This window comes from Trachemys scripta, chromosome 7 (assembly GCF_013100865.1).
Source record: "Trachemys scripta elegans isolate TJP31775 chromosome 7, CAS_Tse_1.0, whole genome shotgun sequence".
NCBI classification, from domain to species: Eukaryota; Metazoa; Chordata; order Testudines; family Emydidae; genus Trachemys; species Trachemys scripta.
The window spans coordinates 76,552,959-76,580,033 of NC_048304.1; the positions used below are offsets into that span (position 1 = coordinate 76,552,959).

The 27,075-nt window shown below is 40.3% G+C and overlaps 1 protein-coding gene across 2 annotated transcripts in view; it reads left to right on the forward strand.

Moving 5' to 3' along the window:
* BICC1 (BicC family RNA binding protein 1) overlaps positions 1–27,075 on the forward strand; it is a 209,920-nt gene that overhangs the window by 89,470 nt on the left and 93,375 nt on the right. The window contains exon 3 of one of the 2 annotated variants that reach the window (XM_034776029.1): positions 9,735–9,804. In XM_034776029.1, the coding sequence (XP_034631920.1) occupies positions 9,735–9,804 (70 nt within the window). Of the gene's footprint in view, positions 1–9,734; positions 9,805–27,075 lie in introns of those variants that run through there. The other variant, XM_034776030.1, reaches the window with a different exon arrangement.

The following is a 27,075-nucleotide window of genomic DNA, read 5'->3' on the forward strand; positions in this document are numbered from 1 at the left end:
TTTCTAGTAAAACTATTTGTTTATGAAAAAGCATAGTTGCCCAGATTTTAAAGGCCATAACCATGTCACTTATTTCTCTTGCCTACGCTATTTTGCTATTACTGGACTTCATTCCTGGCTCTGCTGCTGATTTGCTATGTAATCTTATGCAAGTCTCTTAACTTCCTGTGTCTTTATAATTAAATCACTCGTACAAAGGGATACATTGTTGGAATTATTGTGAAGCACTTGAATGAAAATCTCTATGTAAATGGTGGTATTATGAGCAGATACGGACTTTATGAAAGTAAAAATGGATTACTCTGAGAATAAATACTGACTATTCTAAAAAAAAAAAAATAGCATTATTTGAAAACACTGCTGTTGGGAAGATACATGGGGCTTCTTACCTGCTTTGAAATGGCTCCTCTCTTCCTCCTCAAAACTGAAAAAGGCATTCTTTTTGAGCCATGCTTCCATTGACAAGACCAGCAATTACATGATGTGCAGTTGTCAGTGTCCTGCCAGGAAGGGCCAGACAAAAAAAATCGTGGTGATCAGTTAAACAAGTAGACAATATATGTATGGCTACATGCCCTGCAAATGTTTTAATAAAAAAATCTTTCCATTGAGGACATGGACTTCAATGGATTGATACATTTATATTTTTCTTTTAAAATAACATTGTAAAGGGAAGATGAAGTTGAGGAGTGGGGAAACCACTACACTACAGTATTTATTTCAGAGCCTGGGAGCAGATATCTGGGAATCAGAAAGCACAGACTTGGTTATTCTATCACAGGCTCATCAGGGATGAAGCTAGCTGCTTCCAGCCAGGTTGCATTATATGGTTAAAATTGTTTCAGATCTTAAAGTTAGGACAGAGAGAGTGACAAACAGTGATTCATCACACAACTGGGTTTGATCAGTCTTGACGCAGGATTTTTCTCTTGTATGTTTGGCCTAATGATTTGAGGTTTTGTTAAAAAAAAAAAAAAAACTTTTATTGTATTTTCCATAGTTAAAATAGATATAATTGAAAGCATGAGAACTTTAGAGAAGATACATTTTCTCTGAATCCTTAATATCAGGAAATGGTGCAAGCCTAGAATTGATAGAGGAATATTGAGCAACACATAATACTGAATCAGTGGGATGAATGGAGATTAGGGTTAGCTGCTGGAAACTCAGTAAAATGCAGTTTGACTACTACACAAACCCCTATATTTTTTCTTTTTCTGATTTGATCTATTATACAGTTAATGTCACAAGTAAGGGTATGCCAAAATAAGCGATTGCCTTTCTTAAAACAACTGTGTATGGAATGTCTAGCTTGGTATGGACTTACCTGCCTAAACTTAAACTGTGGGTTGTCCACCAAGAGTCCTAAAGGGAATATTTTAGTGTCTAGTGGTGATTCATGTTTAGTAATCTTATTCAGACACTGACCTTGTATCTAATATAAGTTATAGATGTATATAATCATCTATGCCCACTCCAAATGTGTGCGAGATTCTCTGTTGTTGAGCAGACATCCTCTCCTTTTGCCACTTCTGCATTTTCCTTTCTTTATAGAGATTTCTAAGGTGCTAATCACCACCAAGTCCTCTTTAAGTGTTTGAGGCACTGTTAAGAGGACCCTAGTAATTCAGGGAGAGACCAGGTTAATTGAAGGGAAACGGTGGAAGGTTAATTGAAAGAAACCATAAAAAATATTTAGCAAATCAAATACTGTAATTCTCGTGAAACTACAATGTGCTATTCTGATGGCTTTGTAGATTTTCAGTTCCGTCTTTTGCTTGTTTAGTAATCTATTTTATTTTACTGTGTTTTTCTATATACTAATCAGTTATTTTATATTTTATTGATAAGATTTTAAAAAGTATTTAGTGTTGAAGACCACATTTCTTGGGCTCCCAACTTAATATCTTTAAGGGGTATGAGTTTTAGATGTCTCAAGATGACTAGTCACTTTTGTACATCTTGGCCTACAACTTTTTATTTCATTATTAAGGGCTTAGTCTAAATTTCTAACAAGAATTTATTTAAATTTCTGAGTTCTGCTTATTGCAACTAAAATTATAGGGCTATTAAATAAAACTTCTTCTATTCTTTCTCAAGGTGCTAGTACTCTGTTGTCCATCTGAACAAATCTGTGTTTCTTTGTTTTCTGAGCAGAAGAGAATTCTTTGACAGAAGATTTAAAGGATCATCAGATTACAGTTAAATTTTCTAACTTTCTGTGATCAATTCAGCTTTCTTAGCTTTCTTACTGAGCCTGCTCACAGGAGTACAGTGTGGGAAACCCTCATACTTGCAAAGAAATCAAGTTCTCTGTGATTATCGTTTGCACTGTTGTCAGTCAAGTTTAGGAACCAAATATAATAGTTATTCTTCAATGAGAAACACAGTGAGTTATTTCAATATATTTTGGGACCATCAACCCTGAGTTTTCGTTTAAGTAGTGGATGCTTTGGAGTAGCAACTGAGTAGAGTGAAGTCTTGCAATGATGGATTCTGCTTGTCAGTATCCTATAATTACTGTACCAACCTTTAAAAAAGAAAATGACCCTGGGACAATTCTGAGAAAGCTGGGTCTTTGAGGCCTCCTTTGGGATGATGGGAAAGCAATTCTTAAGGTTCAAATTTAAGAAGATAGGAACTTCCATAACAGACCTGTGGTCCTTCTTAGCCAGTAACCTGTTTGATAGTGGCCACCGCCTGATACTTCGAAGGCAATGTGCTACAAACGCTGAAGGGGGCAGTTATGGAATAACCTGCCCATAACGAAAAGTTCTTTCTAAACCCATTCCAACACTGGCTTATATTCTGAAGCATGAGGGTTTATATCTCTTCCAAACTTCTAGGGTAGATTTTTATTTTTTTCATTCCTACTACTGTAACTCTAGATGTTCTTGTTAGCCTCATAAATGCAAAATACTGTTTTGAATCCTGCTGAGTTCCTGATCTCAGTGACATATTGTTGCAATAACTTCCAAAGGCTGTCTGCTGTGGCTTTTTTTTGTTTTTGTGTTTTTTCAAAACCCTCCTTTTATCAGTTTTAAATTTGTGGCCTTTCAATTTCTTGAAATATTCCCTTGTTTCTTATGTTAGCAGTAAGCATAAGATTTTGTCATGCAGCTCACGGATTCTGTGACTTTCAAAAACCTCTGTGGCATTTTCTGCTTCAGCCCTGCACTCTGGGGTGGTGCGGTCCCCACAGCTCTCAGCTGCCGAGGGTGTCGTCAAAGACTTATAGGATCCAGGCTCTCTCTGCTCCATTTGGTCCCTGGGAGTTAGCCCCCTTCAATGTGACAGCCCTCTCCGATGGTTGCTCTAGCTCTTTGGGGTTATGCCCTTTGGCACCTCCACCTTCTGGGACTGCACCCCTGAGCCTGCAACATGCCTGTCTCTTTCCATAAGCTCCCTCAGGGAGTCCACTTGCTCTGGACCCCCAGGGCCTCAACACCCAGAGGAGCAAAGCAACCCCAATCTCTAGACAGCCCTGACTCTCAGCCAGCGTAAAACAGAAGGGCTTATTGTATGTTTGAACACAGCACAGGAAGTTCTCAGGACCTCAAGCATAGAAAGTCTCAGCACCCTCCATCTGAGTCTGTCCAGCATCCAGGTGGGCTCAGGCCCCTCTTTGTCTCCAGTTCAGAGGCATCCTCCTTCCAGCCGATCAGGTTTTTTGTTGTGTGTTCCATCCCCTGGTGAAGCCCCATCCAATCAATCAATCCTTTCACTCAGAAGAAAACCACCTTCCTCATTTATTTGGCATAATAATTGATCATCTGACAGGCAGGAAACCTAAGCAGAGCTGTAGCCCTGCAATCAAATTGCCTGCACAATTACCCCGCTTGGGACTCAGTCTTCCAATTTACATAATTCTGATAAGCAGGAATCCTCTTCCCCTATCCACACCTTTCCAAAACAATTCAGCTTTGTGGTAAGTGGGTGAAACACCCATTGACCCCTCTAGAGTTGCACTTGCTTACACCAGTATTGAATTTAACCCAATATGTTTAATAATTTAAGTACTTGTGTAATTAAAGTGCATGTAAATATCACTTGCTACTGTTTGGCTGATCTGGTTAAGTTTGAAATCTACTCCTGCTTCTCTCTTGCTTGTTTTCAGCACAGTGTGTGGTTCTATATTGATCCCTGCCCAATAAAAGCCTTCCATTGCCACATCCATCAAACTCTCGCTAGGATAGTCCCGCACCAGCATCAACTTCCTGGACACCACAATCCGCTTCAGCAGTGAAACCATACAGACAACTACAGTATATAGATAAAACCCACAGATCACCACACCTAACTTCTGAGATCCAGTAACCACTCCAGACACATCAATAAATCTGTTATCTACAGCCAGGTGCTCAGATACCACAGCGTATGCTCTCAGGAGAAAGCCTGGGATACATACCTTAACACATCTAAACCCGCTTTCACCAAACAAACACACTCCACCAGAGTAGACAATTGCATCATGGAATGGGCCACCCAAATACCCTTAGAGAATCTGCTTCAATACAGAAATAAAATCCCTCTGACTGCACACCCCTAGTTGTCACCTAGCCCCCCACTCTGGAACCCGTATGAGATGTCATTAAACTACTACAACCATACTTGATGGGACCACATCCTGAAAGAAATCTTTTGCAACCCCACTTTCTGGCCTTCAGACAACTCACCAAGCTCATCATCAGAGCAAGTTCCCTACAGACTGGGACCCACCAACTCAAATCGGCACCAGACCCTGCCAGAACAACAGATGTAAAACCAGCAGACATATCTCTAGTGCTAGGATGATCAATACCCCCTGCGACACACCTTTTCAAGATCCATGGGTTGTTCTCATGCCAGTCAGATGTGGTATACCTCACCCAATGCACTAAATGCTCCAATAACTATGTGGGTGAAACCCGACAATCACTGTGCTCTCAAATGAACTCTCACAGAAAAATGATGAGACAAAAATACAGTATTACCCAGAGGCAAACACTTTTCACAAAGTGGTCACTCCGTATCTAACCTCTCAATCATTATCCTCACAGGGAACCTGCACAGCACCTTCCAAAGACGAGTCTGATACCTTAGATTCATAACTTTGCATAAACAGTAAAAATCATGATCTTAATAAAGACACTGGATCTAATGGTTCATTACAACAATCTGTAACCCTCTAACCCCTCTATTTTGGTCCTGTGACTGCAGAGATGTTAACTGGCCACTTAACTTTGAATGATCCCTTAGAATGTGTTAACTACTTATGCTAAATAATCCATTCCACCTTGTTTTAGCCATTTTAGGTGTGACTTTCCAAGACCAGACCACTCAAAAGCTTGTCTCCTTCACCAGTAGAAGTTGGTCCAATAAAAGATATTACCTCAACCACCTTGTCTTTTGATTGCCACACACGATTGTTTTTTTTTGTGTGGATTGCATCTCAGTTTGTTTCAGGAAAAAAGTATCACTAGATGGCTAGCATTTTGGTTTCCAAAATATGAGACAACCATGAAACCAAAATAAAAGAATGTAATGTAAGAGGCAGAATCTCACTATTGCATAGTTCTAGGATTCGTCTGAATTTAACTACTTTGTGCTTGATAAATAGTAAATCTTCATCTTTTTCCTTTTTCTAAAATTCTGTAAGGCTCTTTCAGTTCTGTTATAGAATTCAGTTAAAAAATTAAAGCAAATGATCATAAAATATGTAATAGTCATAATTTGTTTTTATGCAACCTCAGTCTCACTCTCCAGATTGCAAGAACTAAGTTGTACTAAAGTAGGTGACTGTCTGGTGTATGTGTTTGAAGTTTACTTTTGATTACAGGATGATTACATCAAGAAATGTAATTTAAATTCTTTTAAAGCTGATTGTTAGGAGTAACCCACATTTCTCGAAAGAAAATAATGAAAACAGGAAGCTTTTTAAGTAGTAAAAATAGTTTATAAGACTAAAATAACTGTGAAACTGAATGAGTGTATTGCTGCAAAAATGAAGAAAGAGCTGCAACTGTGCAATAAAGAAGCATGTTCCTATTTCTTTTTTACATATTGCACACGGTTTCCAAACTTATGTAGGAGATTATTTGATAACTGATTATAATGTTTACAGTAAACTTTACTAATCAGAGTTGGATGATAGTGATAGTATATAAAATGAGAAATCCCTGTAATATCTGCTCTGAGATTATGGACTCATAGAACATACTTAATTTATATGCACCCAGACCTGGCTGTCTTGGTAAACTGATGGTATTCTGTTTCGCCTAATGTTCTCTAATCACAACAAAGGCTTTATGAAAAAGTAGGGTAACTGTCTCTCATGTTAAGGGTCAGAGGAAATAAATAGGACATTAGCCTCGATATTGTAAAATGTAGTAAAAATATAGGCTTGCATTTTCAAAAGAGTTTAAAGGAGGTAGGCGGCCAACTCCTATTCACTTTGTCTTTCAAAATTGACTCCTAGACTTTTTTGAAAATCCCAAATGTGTCTCTTTCCTGTACCCCCAAATGTGCATGCCTTTTAGATTACAGGTTTGAATTTCATTTTGGTCTGACATAAAGATATAGAAGGATTTTCCTCCTAATATTGTTCCAAATACAGAATTCCATATTTTTATTGAGTGGACAAGGGAATAGTGGTGTGTAGCTTTTATTCCAATGAGATTTTTCCCCCCTGCCAGCCACTTACATAGCTGATTTTTCTCTTTAGCATCCCACCCTCCTTGTTTTATTGTCTTTTTTTTTTTTACTCTTTCCTCCCAGCTGATCATATATAGTGAAAACAAGAATAAACTTGTCATCAAAAAAGAGAGATTCAAGAGATAGTGAATAATAATATTGGAAACAAATGGTTTTTATATATATATAAATCATAAATCATAACAGGCTTGCTAGAGACTAAACTTAAACTTCTTTAGACCAGAGGATAACGGTTAGTTCTCACCCAAGGTTGTTTCCAGTGTTTTCGACCAAGCCTGTTTGAGATCCCACTTCCATGAAGCAAATCCGATGTCCATTCACTTCCTAAGTGAGGGATGTCCATGTCATTTTTGCCTCCCAAATATAATGGAAGAAACTTTGAAGTGAACCTCTCCCCACCCACCCCCGCCTCCCTCTCGTGTTTTTCTTCCTGTTAGATTCTTTCGGAACTCTCTTTTGTAATCTTTCATTTGCTTTCAGTTCAGACCATTGATAGAACCATTGTGAATGAGAAGACTCAGTTTACATGTAAACAGATAGATGGTTAATCGTCCTGTTTCTGACAGAAAACCTGTTTTTGCTGGTGACCAACCTCCCATTACAGATTTAAAAAACATATGCTGACTCCTTACATACATTTCACAATGATATTGGATGACCGATGTGATGCCAGCTTTTTGTTTGAGACCTCACATAATGTTCTTAGGTGAACCAGAACGTAGATACTAGATTCAGGAAATTCCTGTAACCACGATACACCCCCTTGCCAGTTGGCATTAAGAGGTTCTTTCATCACAGTGGTCATGGGCTCCAGTTTTCTGAAATAACCCACCTAAGGGACTGAAAAATGCATTTAAGAAACTTTTCTGATTTTTCCATTGTGATGAGCAAAGTTCTCCTTCCTCCCTGCCCCCCAGAAGCACAGGGTTTGGCCATCACTGTCTGTATAGAGGCCTTTTGCCTCTACATTGACTCCTAGCTAAGCGACTTTAACATTGTCTGCAGTGGAGCTGCGCTGTCAAAGGCTCCCATTATGGTCACTGCCTGCGGAACCCTCCATTGGTAGACAGGGACATTGAACAGAACTCATAAGTTTTTGCTGATTTGCCTTTGAAGAGAACGTGGCAGAATGTGGTTGGCCTTTCTAGGCTCTTTTCAGCTTCAGAGCCTGAATGTTATTGTCTATGTGGAGAATGGCTTCCACTAAATCGGGAGGGACAGGAAGAGCATAGCACAGTACCATTGTTTCCCCTTCTGTACTTGAGTAGACTTGCCTATGTTTTAAAGGGTTTGCTAGTTTATTTTTTTTAAACTCGTACGTTCTTTGGTAGTTCCAAAAGTGTGACCACTTCAAATACTGAGTGAGATTTCAAACAACTGAGATTTCAAACTGCTATGTGCTCCAGTCTTTCCTTTGTGAAGTCAATTGCATACAAATGAAGTCAATGTGAGTGGGAGTTTTGGTTGATCTATAACTCAGATTTCTTACCAGTGGATTTCTTCACATCTGGACTGGAGGCTGCTCAGAAATATGTATATATTCTTGATAGAATTTCACTCTGTTGGAAATGTCTTCCTCCAGCTGAATTTTATTATCCCATAGTTGCTGAAACACATACAAAGTGTAGTACAGTGAGTCCTGGCTGATATTTTCACTTTTTCCACATGGTGTGCTAATCTAGAAATTGTGACTGTAGAGGAATTCTATTATTGATTTGGGCAGCAGAGAGTATACATTTAGGAATTCTTAAATTAGTGCATCTGTCCAGGATGTTGCTACTCTACGGGACCAATGAATGTTGGAATGTTTTCTGGTTCTCTTAATGTATTCATTTTACTTTTTGAAGTGGTCTGGTTATTTATTTTGGGAATTTAATTTTATACACACACACACACACACACACACACACACACACACACACACACACACACACACACTCTCTCTCTCTCTCTCTCTCTCTCTCTCTCTCTCATTTTGGACAGTGCCAAGATAGATTAAATTGTACTGTTTGTCATTTTTTTTCCCACTTGCTGATTGGAATTTTTTTTGTCAAAATATCTAGCTCAATAAATAAGTACTTAAAAAAATATTTTTTATAAAAAGGTATTCAAAAGCACTTACTGTACAAATTGCATTGTTTGAGTTATAAAAATATTTCTGTTGGTATAATTGAAAAGGAAGCCATTAAAACTATATGAAATATTACATATTATTAAATTGTAAGGCATGAGAGCACAATAGCAAATCACTTACTGAACAATAAATAGCCTAATCCTCTATTGGAATAAATTCATGTAGCTCCTTTGAAGTAAGTGCAGTCACATCAGATGAGGATGTGGCCCACAAAATTGGAATTTTTTTTTTGCAAGATAACTTGTATTTTTCTGTTAATGTTCAGAGGGTGAACATTTTATAGGCAAGTTGCAAGCCACATCAGCTGACTTCAGAAAAATAGGAATTCTAGCACTTTGAAAGGATGCATGAGCTGCTAAATCCAATAAGCAAAAGATTTTTTGGACTATAAACTATTCTAGGGATAACATTTCTTCTTCAAATTTAAAATAACTAAAGAATAGTGAAACATAAACTTAGGCAACATGTACTGAATACAGCAGAAGTAATTTAGTCTGTAAGCATTCAAAATGAGCCTGTTAATATTCTAGGATTTATGTAAAAATACTTTGAATTAAGAAAACAGATTTTTTGTCACTATGGGCCTGATCAAACGCCCACTGAAGTCATTGGGGTCATTCCCTTGACTCCAGTGGCAGCTGGATGAGGCCACTGAAGTGTGACTTCCTTGGTTCCTACTTGCAATCTTTTAGGCTGTTTGGAATCACGAGACATCAACCTCCTGTCCTCACACACACAAACTCATCTCAAAACCCCCTTATCATTAACTATACTTTTCAAATGTATTTACTAGGGCATGTGTAAAAAAGATGAACATGATCTCTCCAAAAAAGGAACGCTAGATAATATAGAATGATGGGGTGGAGGGAATTGCATTTTAAATTAACTTTTTTTTTTCTTTTAACAGATTATGGAAGAAACGAACACACAGATTGCTTGGCCATCCAAGCTGAAGATTGGGGCAAAGTCCAAAAAAGGTATATTCACTTTTTACTTCCATATTTTTAAAAAATTGATTTTTTTGTGTGTGGAAAAGTCAACACTGAAGTAACAGCATTTAATTTAATCACAGATAAGGTGATTTCCCATAATATTAGACCTTAAAGCTTTGTTTAATCTTTTTATTTTTCTTGGATAAGTGTTGATTCTCTACTCATATGAATTGTCTTGTAAGCTTTAGAAGTTTAGCTGACATTGTGTAGCAATTTATTTTAAATTACAAAAGTAGTCTGGAACTCTAAATGTGTTTGAAGCTTTTGACTGGCTGTCAATGTAATCATTGATGTGTCTACAATTTTGTCTATATTTGTAAGTCCAAATTAAGACAATATAAGCAGTGTGATTTTTTTTTATTTTATTTATGGAACTGGACACTGATTGTATTTAAGATCAATAGGTCAAGGAATCAAACTGTTGTCGGAATGGGTGAGTGTGTGTCACCTGATTTCTATTGCAGCAATACTTGAATTAAAACTCTCTCACTCTGCCTCCTTATTGAGGTTGCAGGAAAAAAACATCCCGATGTGTAGAAAGAATAGTAAATATGGCAGGTGACCAGCTTGGCTAAACAGTGAAATCCTTGCTGATCTTAAACTCAAAAAAGAAGCTTACAAGAAGTTGAATGACAGATGACCAGGGAGGAGTATAAAAATATTGCTCAGGCATGCAGGAGTGAAATCAGGAAGTCCAAATCACACTTGGAGTTGCAGCTAGCAAGAGATAAGAGTAACAAGAAGGGTTTCTTCATGTATGTTAGCAACAAGAAGAAAGTCAAGGAAAGTGTGGGCTCCTTACTGAATGAGGGAGGCAACCTAGTGACAGAGGATGTGGAAAAAGCTAATATACTCAATGACTTTTTTGCCTCGGTCTTCACGAGCAAGGTCAGCTCCCAGACTGCTGCACTGGACAGCACAGTATGGGGAGAAGGTGACCAGCCCTCTGTGGAGAAAGAAGTGGTTCGGGACTATTTAGAAAAACTAGATGAGCACAAGTCCATGGGGCCGGATATGCTGCATCCGAGGGTGCTAAAGGAATTGGTGGATGTGATTACAGAGCCATTGGCCATTATCTTTGAAAACTCATGGCGATCGAGAGAGGTCCCGGATGACTGGAAAAAAGGCTAATGTAGTGCCCATCTTTAAAAAAGGGAAGGAGGAGGATCCGGGGAACTACAGGCCAGTCAGCCTCACCTCAGTCCCTGGAAAAATCATGGAGCAGGTCCTCAAGGAATCAATTCTGAAGCACTTAGAGGAGAGGAAAGTGATCAGGAACAGTCAGCCAGGATTCACCAAGGGCAAGTCATGCCTGACTAACCTAATTGCCTTCTATGAGGAGATAACTGGCTTTGTGGATGAGGGGAAAGCAGTGGATGTGTTATTCCTTGACTTTAGCAAAGCTTTTGATACGATCTCCCACAATATTCTTGCCAGCAAGTTAAAGAAGTATGGGCTGGATGAATGGACTATAAGGTGGATAGAAAGCTGGCTAGATCGTCTGGCTCAATGGGTACTGATCAACGGCTCCATGTCTAGTTGGCAGCCGGTTTCAAGCGGAGTGCCCCAAGGGTCGGTCCTGGGGCCGGTTTTGTTCAATATCTTCATTAATGATCTGGAGGATGGCGTGGACTGCACTCTCAGCAAGTGTGCAGATGACACTAAACTGGGAGGAGTGTAGATACGCTGGAGGATAGGGATAGGATACAGAGGGACCTAGACAAATTAGAGGATTGGGCCAAAAGAAACCTGATGAGTCCTGCACTTAGGATGGAAGAATCCCATTCACTGTTACAGAGTAGGGACCGAGTGGCTAGGCAGCAGTTCTGCAGAAAAGGACCTATGGGTTACAGTGGACGAGAAGCTGGGTATGAGTCAACAGTGTGCCCTTGTTGCCAAGAAGGCTAACGGCATTTTGGGCTGTATAAGTAGGGGCATTGCCAGCAGATCGAGGGACGTGATCATTCCCCTCTATTTGACATTGGTGAGGCCTCACCTGGAGTACTGTGTCCAGTTTTGGGCCCCACACTACAAGAAGGATGTGGAAAAATTGGACAGAGTCCAGCGGAGGGCAGCAAAAATGATTAGCGGGCTGGAGCACATGACTTATGAGGAGAGACTGAGGGAACTGGGATTGTTTAGTCTGCAGAAGACAAGAATGAGGAGGGATCTGATAGCTGCTTTCAACTACCTGAAAGGGGGTTCCAAAGAGGATGAATCTAGACTGTTCTCAGTGGTACCAGATAACAGAACAGGGAGTAATGGTCTCAAGTTGCAGTGGGGGAGGTTTAGGTTGGATATCAGGAAAAACTTTTTCACTAGGAGCGTGGTGAAGCACTGGAATGGGTTACCTAGGGAGGTGGTGGGAATCCCCTTCCTCAGAGGTTTTTAAGGTCAGGCTTGACAAATCCCTGGCTGGGATGATTTAGTTGGGATTAGGTCCTGCTTTGAGCAGGGAGTTGGACTAGATGACCTCCTGAGGTCCCTTCCAACCCTGATATTCCATGATTCTATGATTCACAGTGTTGAGGGCATTTTGGTTGCCGCTGGTGCACAGATGAAAGTAAACATGAGAAAGCCAAGTGGATTGTCCGTAAATCTATTTGAAATGTAAGGGAAATGTTTGTCAAAAGGGAAGAATATTGATAGATGGACTTTTTCAGTGTTGCAAACAATTAGTTCAACTACTTTTTGTGGTTATTTTATGTTTATGGTGGCAAAGTAGAGGATATCAGAAAATGGAGTTAGGTTCTCACATTTGCAAACTTCTTAAAATCTCTGATAAATGGTAGACTCTTAAACTTTCGTTTCATAAACCAAAATGGTCATATTCCTGTAACCTTTTAAACAGAGGAAGAACTCATGAGAGGACAAAAAGGTCTGTTCATAAAGGTGCAGGCTCTTATTTTTTTAACGAGCCAGAGAGATTTCCCCCCTCTCCCCATATGCTTCATGGAGACAGAAAGCACATCTATGTGTTTAGGAATGCATACCACTTAAGGAAAGAATAGCTAGATGGAAAGCATAAGGGAAAAATTTCTTTAGTGGTAGTCAGAGTGGTGAGGATCACATAGGTAGGAAAGGAATGCTTACCATCAGTGGTAAAAAACAAAGTCTCCATGAAGACCTGTTCTCCACCTGAATCCTCTTCTGCTTACTTTAGGCTCAATATTTCATGACTTTCACAAGCTGCTATAGCCTGAGATGTAAATGAGAAGACGGTGGGGGGAGGGGGAGTTTCCGTGCGTTGTTTTAACAGAATTAAAAAAAAAAAGGTAAAGGGAAAGCAGTACATATAATACTGTTTAGATTTTAATTAATAAAATATTTGATATTTGGTCTTGCATGCAAAATTAATTCAAATCTGCCTGGATATCCATACAGTTATGTGGAAATGTGGCCGAAAGCCATGAACAAAGGGTAGAGCAATAGCAATGTATTGAGTTCTGGCTTGTGTTTGGGTTGTCACAGTTACCAAGCTAACTGCACTGCTGTCTCCTCTTGGGGTGGAGCCCTACAGATGTTATGCATCAGGCCCTTTACCTGTCTGGGTGGAATTCTGCAATTCCCTCATTTTCAAACTAGGACCTGGGTACAGTCTCCTGGCTACCAACTGTGACAATTCAGTAAGTGTAACTGGGGCTGGACCCTGCAAGTGTTTCTCTTCGGGAGCCTGTAATAGCATACATTTGCAGTGAGACAGAAAGTTTCCTCAAAACAAAGCCTGATTTATTTTGCCCAACAGGTAGGTTCAGTGCTTTGAGAAGTGGATTTTAAAATAAGCACACATGCTTCCTTACCTAAGCGTAACCTCTCCATCCACAGACATCTCAGGCATATCGGGCTTATTCTCCATTTCTGAGTTGGGAGGAACATCCTAAAATGCTTCAGCCTTGTCTCTGAATGTTTGACTGTCAGTCTTTTCACTCACGCATCCTGGCCAGCAACTTTCAGCTTACCTCAAATTCTCCTTTTTCTAAGGTCTGTGAGCTTTTTGAGTTCCTTTTCATCCCAGGCTTAGTAAAGAGCAAAACGTCGTTGCCTTGATGGGAGCCAGGTAGGTATATTCTCTCATCAGTTGATGGCCCAGTTATCTTAACTCCTTTGAAGCTGGGTACCTGAGAGGCTGTCATATCTGTGTCATTGCACCTTTCCTGCATGGCTGCTCAACAACCCCTTTACAGCTTTGATTTAGCTCTATGCATTCATATAAGACAATATCACACAATTGAACAGGGAAACAGTTACAGATAATAGCCATAGGAAATAATAGACATTTTTCCAGTTCATCACATGGGGAACAGTGCTAAGTGTTGGTGACTTGAACATCTTCATTAATGAACTAGGAGAAGAAATAAGTGAATTAATGAAGTTTGCTTATGACATTAAATTAGAAGTAAGGGGGAATGCCAGTGAGAGAAGAGAAATAAAAAGGGTTATAGAGATTAGAAACATGAGCAGAAAATAACAATGAAATCTAGCTTGGAAAAATGCATACTAATACAACTGAGGAAATATAGTCCAAAGCATGCACACATAATGAGAATGAGAAACTTGGAAAATCTTAATGCCAAAAGAAACTTAGTGTGGTGGTAGATTGCCAATGAGACATTTCTACAATGTGATACACCATTAAAAATGGTCAGTGAGGTTTTGGGCTATAGGGTGTGAGCAGCATCAGGGCTAAAGACTTGTATCCTCTGATCAGTCATTGTATATGTGGGAAATTGTGTGCATACACACAAGATAGTACATTACAACAATATGTAGGGAGAAAACCTATCCCTAGGGGTTCCTAAATTTTAGATAGGGTGGCCACATTTTAATAGTCCACACTGTTTCCCATCCTATTTACATTTGAATAAATTGCCCATTTGCAGCCACAGCAATTGTTTATATGGAAAAATAATACTGGCAAAGTATCTTGATGTATCTTGACTTCATTTCATAAAATTTAGCAGCTGGAACTGAGAAGGAGAGTCAGCACAGTGTAACCAGCCAACTGTCTGTGGGCAGACTCAGTATTCTGAGACCTCTGACTGTAGCCCATCTTCTTGACCGGGAAATGAGTATCTAATTAGCAGTCATTTTGTTGGGGAGGAACAGGAGTAAGGCTTATAGAAAAGCTATAGAAAATAATTGTTGATCCACAGACTGACAGGCAGAAAACTTTTAGTACTTTGAATGGCGATACCCCGCACCACATTTATCTTGTGCTCTAAATCCTAGGACAGTATTTCACTATCACCAAATTGGTAAATTTTACTAGTAAAGATAGTCTGAAATTTTGGTAGGCTAGTACTTGGTAGATGTATTTTGTGGCTTTTTGTTATTGATCTAACCCTCCCCCCCCCTATAATCAGGAAAACATCCTTATTGTGTGCTTTTCAATCTAGCATGAAAATAATTTATGGTTTACTACAGTATTTTCTCACTAATGTTGTATCATCTGGCTTTTATGATCGGCAGTTATTAATGTTATTACAGGAATGACTGGTTGTATATTGTCTTGTTAATATGTTAGACATGAGCATTAACACTTGTAATGCAAAGTGTACATACTAGGGTGCATTGTGGTTCAGTAGATAGGGCATGGCAGTCAGGAGACCCAGCTATATTTTCTGGCACTGCAGATAAGTTGTGGTGTGGGAGGAACCACTGCACAAAGGTTAAGTGACCTGAAAAAGGGTAAGTCACTTAACCTCTTTCTTCTTAGGCTGTGAAATGTTGATAAAGCTTTGAGATCCATGGTCAGAAAGTCCTATGTATGATTATTACTAAGGATGGTAATTTATTAATACATGATAGCAAACTTGATATATACCCCCCTAAATAGTTGATTCACAGAATGTTTTATGTTGGACCTTCCATCTGTTTAGAATGTAAGGAATTTGCCTATTGAAGATTCTGTTTTTAACAAAATTGCTAAAATATCTTGTATGACTTCACAAAAGCCAGAATTCACAAGTTAATTACTGACTCTCAACTGTTCTATAAAGATCAAAACAGAGGAATTTCCTGCTCTAACAAGTAACAGATGCTTTAGTGTGTGTTGTTATGAAGAGGAGCTGAGGATAAAACATTTTGAAATACATGTGTTTGTTTATTTTCCAAACAAATATAATTTTTCCAAACACTAAAATAAGTTTTGAAGGAAACCATGTGTTCAGATTTTGTCAGTTAGAAGTAGTTATTTGCAAACTTTTGGGAGAGAATGAGAAATGAGTGACAGCCGTTAGTAATGATAGGACGATGCATAGCCCCTCACTACAAGGGGATATAATGGGCGGAATTTTTTCTTGTATATTCATATGCTTTATTTGCACATTTTTGGGGATAGTGAACGATAAAGGTAAAATCTGATGTCTTGAACTTTGTTTTGTCTACGTCAAGGAAGCTTGTGCTCTTGTACTTAAGACCAAGTTACATTTCTTGAAGCAGGTATTTCACAGGTTTCAGGTCTTTATTAATTGGGTGATTAAAGATCTGTGAAGGTATTACTGCTTTCCCTGCCTTTGTTAATGTAGTGGTATTCTGTAGAGGTGCCCACCCTTTTTTATTTTTATTTTATTTTATTTTATTTATTTATTAAGTCTGAACACTTATGGGACAATTTAATCATACCAAGTCTCATGACTTTTTCAAGACTGGCAATTTCACCCCAGCTTTGTGGTCCTTTGTGACACAGGAACACCAAAGCTTCTTTTCCGAGTGTGACTTTTGCGAGAGCCTTGAAGAAGAGTACATGCAGCAGGCCTTGGGCATCTAAAGCTCTGACCTGGTGAGACTAATCAATCAGCAGGGAGAGATGAGGGTGGAGGAAGATGCCCCTTACTAAGGAGTCAAGGGGCAGGTAACGAGCCAGTGGGAAAAGGTGATGAGAGAAAGCCGGGGAGTATGGGGAGAGTCAGGGTGCAGGGAGGCCTCACTCCCCTAAATGCTATGCCAGCTCATCAGTTACTCTCTTCCATTGACCATATTACTGCCAGCTCCCTCTCTCCATCCTTACCCTGCCCCAGCTCATCCCACTGCCCAGACCTCTTGCTGATCACCAAAGACCCTACTTCCAGTTCAGCCTTCTAACCTTGCTCCCCTACCCTAGTGGTTACTTAAGAGAGGGAAGTGGATTTCCATACCTATTATCCAGCAGGGAGACCAGTCTGCATTTTTGTGTTGACATTATGTGCATATAAAGTTGAGGCAAGAACATCCCATGATGGCCCCAAAAGATTATTTAATTATATGGCACAATTATTAAGCTAATACCATGATTTTTGCCAGGGGGTATCAGTCATGGTTTTGAATTGTTGGGGTTGGCACTATTACTGATGTGCACACAAGCTTCTATTAATGTTAAAGGGAGTTGCCTGTGCGTCAGCAGCAGAATATAGACTTCTTGAGCGTTTCCACTTTTTTATGGCCATTTAAATTCCTTTGTTCAAAATCCGTTAAGTAGGCAAATTGTGATTTTAGTTGGATTCTTGTAATTCAAGCACACTGCTGTTTCATCAGTGCTGCCAAATTTGCAAGAGAATTTGAAATTGTGTAAAGTTCTTCTCATTATGAGACTCATAATTAAGGGCACACTTCCATAATGTCAAAATAATGAAAAAGTAATTGTATACATCCTTAAGAATGCTTTGTGAATGCAATTTTGAAGAGTGATATGAGCTGTTGATTTACATTTAATTCTAGGATAAGATTTTTCAAAAGCACCCATATCCTATTTTCAAAAGTGACTGAAGCACTTTGGAGCCTAAGTTCCATTGACTTTCAATGAGACTTGGACTTCTAAGTGCCCAAATCACTTTTGAAAATGAGACTTAGGTATTGTCTGCATGGTATGGGTATGAATTTACAGTGCACCTTTTTGCCATGCAGTAACATCCTGTGTGGACACTACGCAGTGTATTGAAAGTCCCAGAGTCCAGCTTTAGCTCACAACTATTTGAAACATAGTACATCAAGCTGCACTCTAGGATTTTTAGCATGCTGTAGCAGTGTTCATGGGGGATGTTGCTTTGTAGAAAAGAACCTGGGAATTACAGTGGACGAGAAGCTGGATATGAGTCAGCAGTGTGCCCTTGTTGCCAAGAAGGCCAACGGCATATTGGGCTATGTTAGTAGGAGCATTGCCAGCAGATCGAGGGAAGTGATTATTCCCCTCTATTCGGCACTGGTGAGGCCACACCTGGAATATTATGTCCAGTTTTGGTCCCCCCCACTACAGAAGAGATGTGGACAAATTGGAGAGAGTCCAGCGGAGGGCAACAAAAATGATTACGGGGCTGGGACACATGACTCACAAGGAGAGGCTGAGGGAACTGGGGGTATTTAGTCTGCAGAATAGAAGAGTGAGGGGAGATTTGATAGCAGCCTTCAACTACCTGAAGAGGGGTTCCAAAGAGATGGAGCTAGGCTGTTCTCAGTGGTGGCAGATGACAGAACAAGGAGAAATGGTCTCAAGTTGCAGTGAGGGAGGTCTAGGTTGGATATTAGGAAACATTATTTCACTAGGAGGGTGATGAAGCACTGGAATGGGTTACCTAGGGAGGTGGTGGAATCTCCATCCTTAGAGGTTTTTAAGGCCCAGCTTGAAAAAGGCCTGGCTGGGATGATTTAGTTGGTGTTGGTCCTGCTTTGAGCAGCGGATTGGACTAGATGACCTCCTGAGATCTCTTCCAACCCTAATCTTCTATGATTCTGTGTGGCAGACTAGTGTGGTATAAATTCAAACCTGGCTTGCCACTCAGTAGCTATCCATATAGATGAACCCTCAGTCTCCTAAATCACTGAAGTGGGTTTGAAAATGTTACTTCTACTCTTTTTTTTCCCTCCCTTATTTGGTGAATATTTTCTTACCATTTCCCTAGTGCAGCGGTTCTCAACCTTTTTCTTTCTGAGCCCCACCAAACATGCTATAAAAACTCCATGGCCCAGCTGGGCCACAACTGGTTTTCTGTATATAAAATCCAGAGTCAGCGTTAAGGGATAGCAAGCAGGGCAGTTGCCTGGGTCCCCACACCATAGGGGTCCTCACATAGCTAAGTTGCTCCAGGCTTTGACATCAGCGCTGGGTGGTTGTGCTCAGGGCCCCAGGCTGCAGTCCTGCACGGTGGGGCTTCAGCTTTCTTCCCTGGGCTGTGGTGAGTCTAACACCGGGCATGCCTGGAGGACCACCTGAAACCTGCTTGTGGCCCCCCAGGCGGCCCCGGACCCCAGGTTGAGAACCACTGCCCTAGTGCACAGGCAGAGAAGATGTCAGGAAAGAAGCACCCACAAGAAGTAGTATGTCTGATTAAGTAAAGTATTGGAGGAGTGCATGAGGAGGAAGAGAGAGGACCTAAAATACAATTGCATTGATGGTATAAGTGATGGAAATGAATCACTGTGGGTTAGCAATGCTGGCATTCCTATCCCTGCAGTTGTTTGAGTTTTAGTTGATATTTTTTTTCTTCATTCAGGACCTACATCTTAGATACTGTAGAGAGAACTCTTAGACAGCTGACTAGCATGATAATTTCATTGTGTGGTTATATTGACTGAAGATCACATAGGGAAAACCCAAACCAAATATATTATGGTCATTTTGTTGATGACTTGGTTTTAATCTGGTAAGAGGCATAGTAGCAACTCTAGCCACGTTAGGAAAAATACCACTACCATTATTAGCTGTATAGAACAGGACTTGATTGTTTATTGCCCTGACAATAACAAGCACAGAAATTTTCTTCTTCTTGCTTATGCACAGAACATATCAATTCAACATAATTTATGCACTGATGCCCCCCAAAAAGTCAGGTGAGCAGGTCTTGGCCTTTCAAAGAAATATTCATATTAAAATGCAGGAAAGTTCTTTAATTTTACAGTGTATTGCTTCTTCAATGCTGAAAGTCTGATTTGCATGAAACTGGATAAGTTAGAATTTAGAATGAATTTAGGGACTAGGCTTTGTTTGAATTCTGTGACCCTTAAATTCAAATATTGAACGCGAGTTTGTCATCTGAGTGATTCCAACGAGATTTTTTTATACAAATGCAAACATCTGAATGCATATGAGTGAATTGGCCATCTGCTGTTTTGATATACACCTCTACCCGATATAACGCTGTCCTTGGGAGCCAAAAAATCTTACTGTGTTATAGGTGAAACCACGTTATATCGAACTTGCTTTGATCCTCTGGAGTGCACAGCCCCGCCCCTCTGGAGCGCTGCTTTACCACGTTGTATCCGAATTCATGTTATATCGGGCCGCGTTATATTGGGGTAGAGGTGTAGCTTTCAAATATAGCTGAACTCTAATTTAATGTAGTTCAGAAAAGTTTTCTTAGGTATTTGTTCCTAATAAGTACTTAATAATTTTTTCAATCACTGTATGTAAAAAGAGACTAAACAACAAGAAATTTTCAATTGTATCAAAACTGGTTATTTTTAATGTTTGTGCTAATATTTTTTTTGTAAAGAAGTTTCATATATAAAAGCCTGGCTTCCATAACAGCAGTTCAGCATGATAGCTTGGCCAGTTTTTAAATGTTACATATGCAAACACCTCATAACTTACTCACGTGTTCCACTAAAGGATTACATCATTTCTTAAAAGAAAGAAATGCATCCCTTCTTATTATGCAGTATAGCTTTTGTGAGTGAGTAACTGGGGTGAATCTCAATTTCCCTCAGAGGAAAAATAAGGTTACCCTTCTTAAATAATAATTTATCAGCTTAACACTTGGCAGAAAGCCACGAACCGCATGCTTTTTGTTCAGCTACATTGTGGATACATTGAGGTTGTTTTGTATTTTGCACACCTCATTTTAAAAATAAAATATCAGTGAAAATGGAAGAGCAATTAATTTTATACTTCCAAGTGCAGTTCTGTAATAACAATGGCACTGATTTCCTACCAAATGAACGCTGTTTATGTGTAAAAAGTCTTTCTTTTAAAAAGAAGAACAGGAGTACTTGTGGCACCTTAGAGACTAACAAATTTATTAGAGCATAAGCTTTCGTGGACTACAGCCCACTTCTTCGGATGCATATAGAATGGAACATATATTGAGGAGATATATATACACACATACAGAGAGCATAAACAGGTGGGAGTTGTCTTATCAACTCTGAGAGGCCAATTAATTAAGAAAAAAAAAAACAAAACAAAAACCTTTTGAAGTGATAATCAAGCTAGCCCAGTACAGACAGTTAAGAAGTGTGAGAATACTTACAAGGGGAGATAGATTCAATGTTTGTAATGGCTCAGCCATTCCCAGTCCTTATTCAAACCGGAATTGATTGTGTCTAGTTTGCATATCAATTCTAGCTCAGCAGTCTCTCGTTGGAGTCTGTTTTTGAAGTTTTTCTGTTGTAATATAGCCACCCGCAGGTCTGTCACTGAATGACCAGACAGGTTAAAGTGTTCTTCCACTTTCTTTTAAAACATTTTAAGCAATGTGGTCTATGAAAATCAAGCTGGCCCTTTTTCTTGTTGTTGTAAAAAAGGGTGCTGCAGGCCAAATCATGCCCTCAGTTATCACTCTGTAACTGTGTTCTGATTATCCCTTTTGTGACACCTCTGAAACCTCAAGGCCTTCAGTGGGATTGTGTAGATGTGACTGAATGGAAGTTAGGCAGGAGTGTTGAGCACAGTACTACCACATTAGGCTGAAAGGTAGAGGGTGTCTGTAGGAGGAGGGAAGAATCCTTTTGCTGTGTTTCAAGGGTTATCCTATATGTTCCTCTTGTCCCCTCTCCACATTACTGCGGTACTTGATCCTGCCTTTGCCATACCATGCTGGTTGCAGTGGACTTCTACTGCTACTTTTCTCCTTCCATGTGTCTGCTGGATCAAAGAGTCCTGCTGCTGCCATGGAGGAGCCATATGAAGCTTCCTTGGATATCATAGCAGGGATGAGGGTTATTCATGTTTGACAGAGCTGATCCTAATTCTACCCCCATCCAACCTCCCCTTAAAAAAGATGACTGTATTGGGCTGCTATTTACCCTCATTCTTTTTTAAAGAAAGTAAAAGCTGGAAAGGCTGCCACACTGCAGCAACATGTTCCTTCTTGTAAGATGCTGGTAGTTTTGGTTCTGAACTGACTCAGAAAAGAGCCAACAACTGAATTACCAACTCTACTTTCTGTTGCATCTAGATGTTCCTTGGTTCCTCTTTCAAAGCATGGACCAGCCAAACTCTGCTGAAATCTAACAGGTTCACAACAAAAGATGTCTGGCTGTTTTTAAAAAATTAGATAAACAGGACTGTGAAGTGGCAACAGATGGGTAGGAGAACTTTACTACAATGAGAAATGTCTCTAGGGAATATTTAAGTAGTCTGGGACCCTAACATTATACAAACATCTGTGTCAAGTTTGTAGCACCACAGATCTCTTGGCATCAATGAGATTTACTGTTTATAATAAGAATGATTCTGATAAATACAAATCACAGAGACAAGAACAGAACTTTTTTCAGTGGTCATTGAGAATCTTTTATTTAAAAAGAAGGTACCTCAGTACTCAGTGGTTAATTTAAAAAGTTACGTACCTTACTTGATCAGATCACTAGGCTATTTATTGCTTTAAAGAGAAGGCAAACGGGCTCAGTTTGCTGTCTCCCCCCCCCCCCAATAATTTTCTGTTTCACATCCCTGGAGATTCTCATCTGTTGGGGAAACCCGGTTACAACACAATAGTTCCCTGGCAATTAAAAATGATTTGATCCCCCTTTGTATAGGGGACTGAACTACATTTCAGTCACGTAAGGGCATTATCATTTTACTGCTGAGAGCCCCAATGTGATGGTGTTTTGAAGAGTATAATAATCGAAAAAAGATACAAGAAAATATACTAAAATTGAAGATTATTTTCCAATTAAAGACTCCGTTGTATTATGTAATTGGAAACTGGGTGAAAATATTCATGGAACAACTTCCCAATTTTTATGCTGTTCTAAGATTAAAAGTTTACTATTTTTTTCAGAAAGGGGGTGAAAAGGAGTTAACATGGTCTGTTTATAGCTAAATTTAACACTGATTACTTGCAGATCACTCCATCATGCATTGTACAGAACATACAATATGCAGTGCATTTATACTACTTTTGACTAGCAGCTGTGAATAAATAATGTATTTTAATAGAAATGTCTGTCTCCTGTGAAACTCTGAAACGGGGTCTACAGTGCTTCTCATTTTCATTTTTTCTATATAAATTACTTCTGCTTCCTGGTTTCCCTACATTGTTCCATTTTCTATGGCATTGGAATAGGTGGCTTTAGAGGTTCATAGCATCCACAAATACTTCTGTCTTTAATGGGAGTTGTGGACATTAAACACCCAAGTTTGAACATTGTGAACTGTATTTTCAGTTACTGGGTGTCCAAGAGACCCGTGATTTAAAATTTATAATTGTGCTGTTTTTTAACTTGACATCTGGCCGGATTGGCTAATAGAGCTTTGCGTGCATCACATTAGTCTAAGCATTTGAACTGACTTCAAGACTGTTATTTCTTAGGCCAGCAGGCACTAAGAACGTTGCAGAGCTGATGCTGGCAGTTTTGGGGGAGGAGAAGAGAGTGCAGTGTATGTTGCTCTTCTTGAGGGATGACATGGCAACCTTAATAGGAAAGCCTGTTTAATGTCTGACCTTTTGAACACATACATCTCAACCAATATTCTTCCATGACATTCCACTTATCCTGAGAGCAGACAGTGCATTTAATATATGCATAATTGTAAAATTACAATTATCATTAAAATCCTGCATTCTGATATGGTAATAGCCATATCATTACCCTTGGTATGGCATCATGAGTGAGAATTACCTTTGTTTATTTAACCTCATCATAAATATCCACAAGGACTGACTGAGAGGGAGCCAAAATGAAAAATTTCTGGAAAAATAAATCTTTATTGGAAAAGTTTTCAAATTACTACCATCAAATGTTCTACTTTTCCTTGGGCTTCAGACGTGTATGATATGCCCCATTTTCTTCTGATATCCCATACCTTGATTGTTCCTCTCATCCCCATGCTCTTTCTAACTCCCTACACTCCATGCACCTCTGAGGAATTCTTAGCTTCAGGGCCGGCTCTAGGCACCAGCAAACCAAGCACGTGCTTGGGGCAACACATTTTCAGGGGCAGCATTCCGGCCATTTTTTTTTTTAATTTTTATTTTTTTGCTTTGGACGGCAAAAGCCTAGAGCCGGCCCTGGCAGCAGCAGCGCGTCATGCGCGGGGGGCGCCCTGGGGCCGCTGCGGTACGCGCCGTGGGGGAGCAGCGCCCACACTTTGTGGTTGGGCCGGGCAGGCTCCAAGCGGGGGACACTTGGGCTGGGGGCCGCCCCGCCGGGCACACGGAGCCTCCTGCAGGTGCCGCAGGGCGGCTGCCCCCCAGCGCCGCAGCTGGGGCTGCACGAAGCGGCCCAAGCTGCCTAGGGACTGTGGCAGGGTGGTCAGAAGCAGCAGCAGCAACGGGGCCATAGAGGGGTGGGGCACTGCCATGTGGGGCCAGCGTCCTGCTCTTTGGGGCTCTGCTCCCTCTGGGGCTAACCTGCCCCAGCTCCTCAGCCCCCTGCTGGGGCGGTCCTCTGGCTCTGCTCTCCCAGGTCCCGGACGGTCCTGGAGGTGGGAGCCCTGGCTGGAGGGACCCTGGACTGAGGCGCGGCCCAGGAGCCCCGCTGCTTACCCTGACCCTGCCAGCGCCGGACTGGCTGGAGGCGAGGGGGGAGCGGGTGGAGTCAGCACTAGTGGAGGGGACCCAGGGCTGGGGCAGCAGGGGGTGCAGGTGGGATGGGGGAGATAGCACAGGGCTGGGGCGGCAGGGGGTGTGGGTGGAGGAGGGCACTGGTGAGAGCCAAGGGCTGGGGTGGGGGGCAGCCAAAAATTTTTTTGCTTGGGGCAGCAAAAAAACCTAGAGCCGGCCCTGCTTAGCCTCCACTTCTTTTGGCATGTGCCTCAGGTCATAGGTGACCTGAATTTTATTCTAATTTAAATTAAGAGCTGACCTGGGAGTAATAGTAGTGTGAAACCAGCTGCAAACTATCTTTGGTGAGGTAGTTTTCAATTGTGGCCATACCAGGCATCACAAAAAATGTGGCTTTCCCCTTTAAAACATCTTTTTGTTTCTAGGGAAAGTGTTTTAATCTTTTCATGATCTTTACTTGTTACAGAAACAACACTTAAATTAGATACATAGTATATAATTAATGGCTTATTTGTATTATCCTAGCATCTAGTTATGGAGCACTATCCCCTTGTGCTAGGCGTTGTACAAACAAAACAAGACCAGTTGCTGCCCCAAAGAGCCTATAATTGAAGTATAAAACAAGAGACAGCAGATGCACGTAGACCGAAGGGGAGTACAAAGCAGCAATGAGACAAGATTGGTGAATGTGACAGGCTGTATAGTATAAGTCAGAGCATTCCTGTCTATATTTGTCACATATGCACAATTTTTCTGCAGTTATTAAAAGAATATTGGGGGGGGGCAGTTACTTACTTGTTTTTTTCTTTTGTCCTATTATAAAACTGGCATTCTAGAAAATGACTAGCTCTTTTTACCTATTTTGGTGCTGTATTGTAGTAGTGAATAGAATGTGTTGTCCTGACCTTGAGTATGAAGCCATTAGCTATGTATGAAGAGTAGATAAGCAATGTAGCAGCATTGTTGTTATGCATATTTTGTCTTCATAGTGAATATCACTATAACCTAGAAAGGAAAAAGGTGTGTGACAATGAAAATATATATGATTGTCATTTATTTTCTGTGTTCTAACGTTTCAACACACACACATAGGCACACTTTAAGGTTAAAAATGTTCTTTCTCAGGTTACCTATGGTACCATTAAGACTTAGGATTTTAAACAATATTTAACTTGCAATAATCTTACTAGTTTTCACTGTATATGTGTGTGTGTGTGTGTGTGTGTGTGTATATATATATATATTTATTCCACTTTTTTGAATTTTTCTCATCTTGGGGAATAGAAATTGGCAAGTCACTTTTCACCTTTTCATTTTGGGGTTTTTATGCACTGCCATGGTTTCTGACTTAGAGGTAATGAAAAATCATTATTTAAAATGTAAACAATTATTTTAATTTAAGGAGTATTTCTGGAAACATTTCAATTTGTCTTAAATATTGTGAAAGTTTGTTTATACAAAGCCTAAAATTGTGGCCACATTTGATATAATAGACTTCTTTTGATTAATACAAAGATGTGAGATTAGTAAGAGGTGTTCTTTGATCTAATGTAGAAGAAGTGGCTATTAACAGTTCCAAAGTGTTTCTGAATCTCTGACAGGGATCACTGTACAGGCCCAGGGCCCCCCTTATGGAGGCCTCAGGGTCCTGCTACACCTCATGCCAGAAAGGAGCAGTAGAGAAGTCCTCCAAGTGGGCTAAAGTGGCTGTGGAGGTAGGGTTGCCAGGTATCTGGTTTTCATAGACTCATAGACTTTAAGGTCAGAAGGGACCATTATGATCATCTAGTCTGACCTCCCACATGATGCAGGCCACAAAAGCTGACCCACCCCCTTTCCCTTGACTCAGCTGTTGAAGTCCCCAAATCCTGTGATTTAAAGACTTCAAGACGCAGAGAATCCTCCAGCTATCGACCCCCGCCCCATGCTGCGGAGGAAGGCGAAAAATCTCCAGGGCCTCTGCCAATCTACCCTGGAGGAAAATTCCTTCCCGACCCCAAATATGGTGATCAGTAGAACCCCGAGCATGCAGGCAAGATTCTCTAGCCAGACCCTCATTGACCATTGATACTATTTACCAGCGATGGCACGCTGTTGATTAATTGACTAAAATCATGTTTTCCCATCAAACCATTCCGTCCATAAACTTATCTAGCTTAATCTTAAAGCCAGAGAGGTCTTTCGCCCCCACTGTTTCCCTCGGAAGGCTGTTCCAAAATTTCATCCCTCTGATGGTTAGAAACCTTTGTCTAATTTCAAGCCTAAACTTCCCCAGGGCCAGTTTATATCCATTCGTTCTCGTGTCCACATTAGTACTGAGCTGAAATAATTCCTCTCCCTCCCTGGTATTTATTCCTCTAATATATTTAAAGAGAGCAATCATATCCCCCCTCAGCCTTCTTTTGGTTAGGGTAAACAAACCGAGCTCCTCGAATCTCCTTTCATACGACAGGTTTTCCATTCCTCTGATCATCCTAGTGGCCCTTCTCTGTACCCGTTCCAGTTTGAGTTAATCCTTTTTAAACATGGGAGACCAGAACTGCACACACTACTCCAA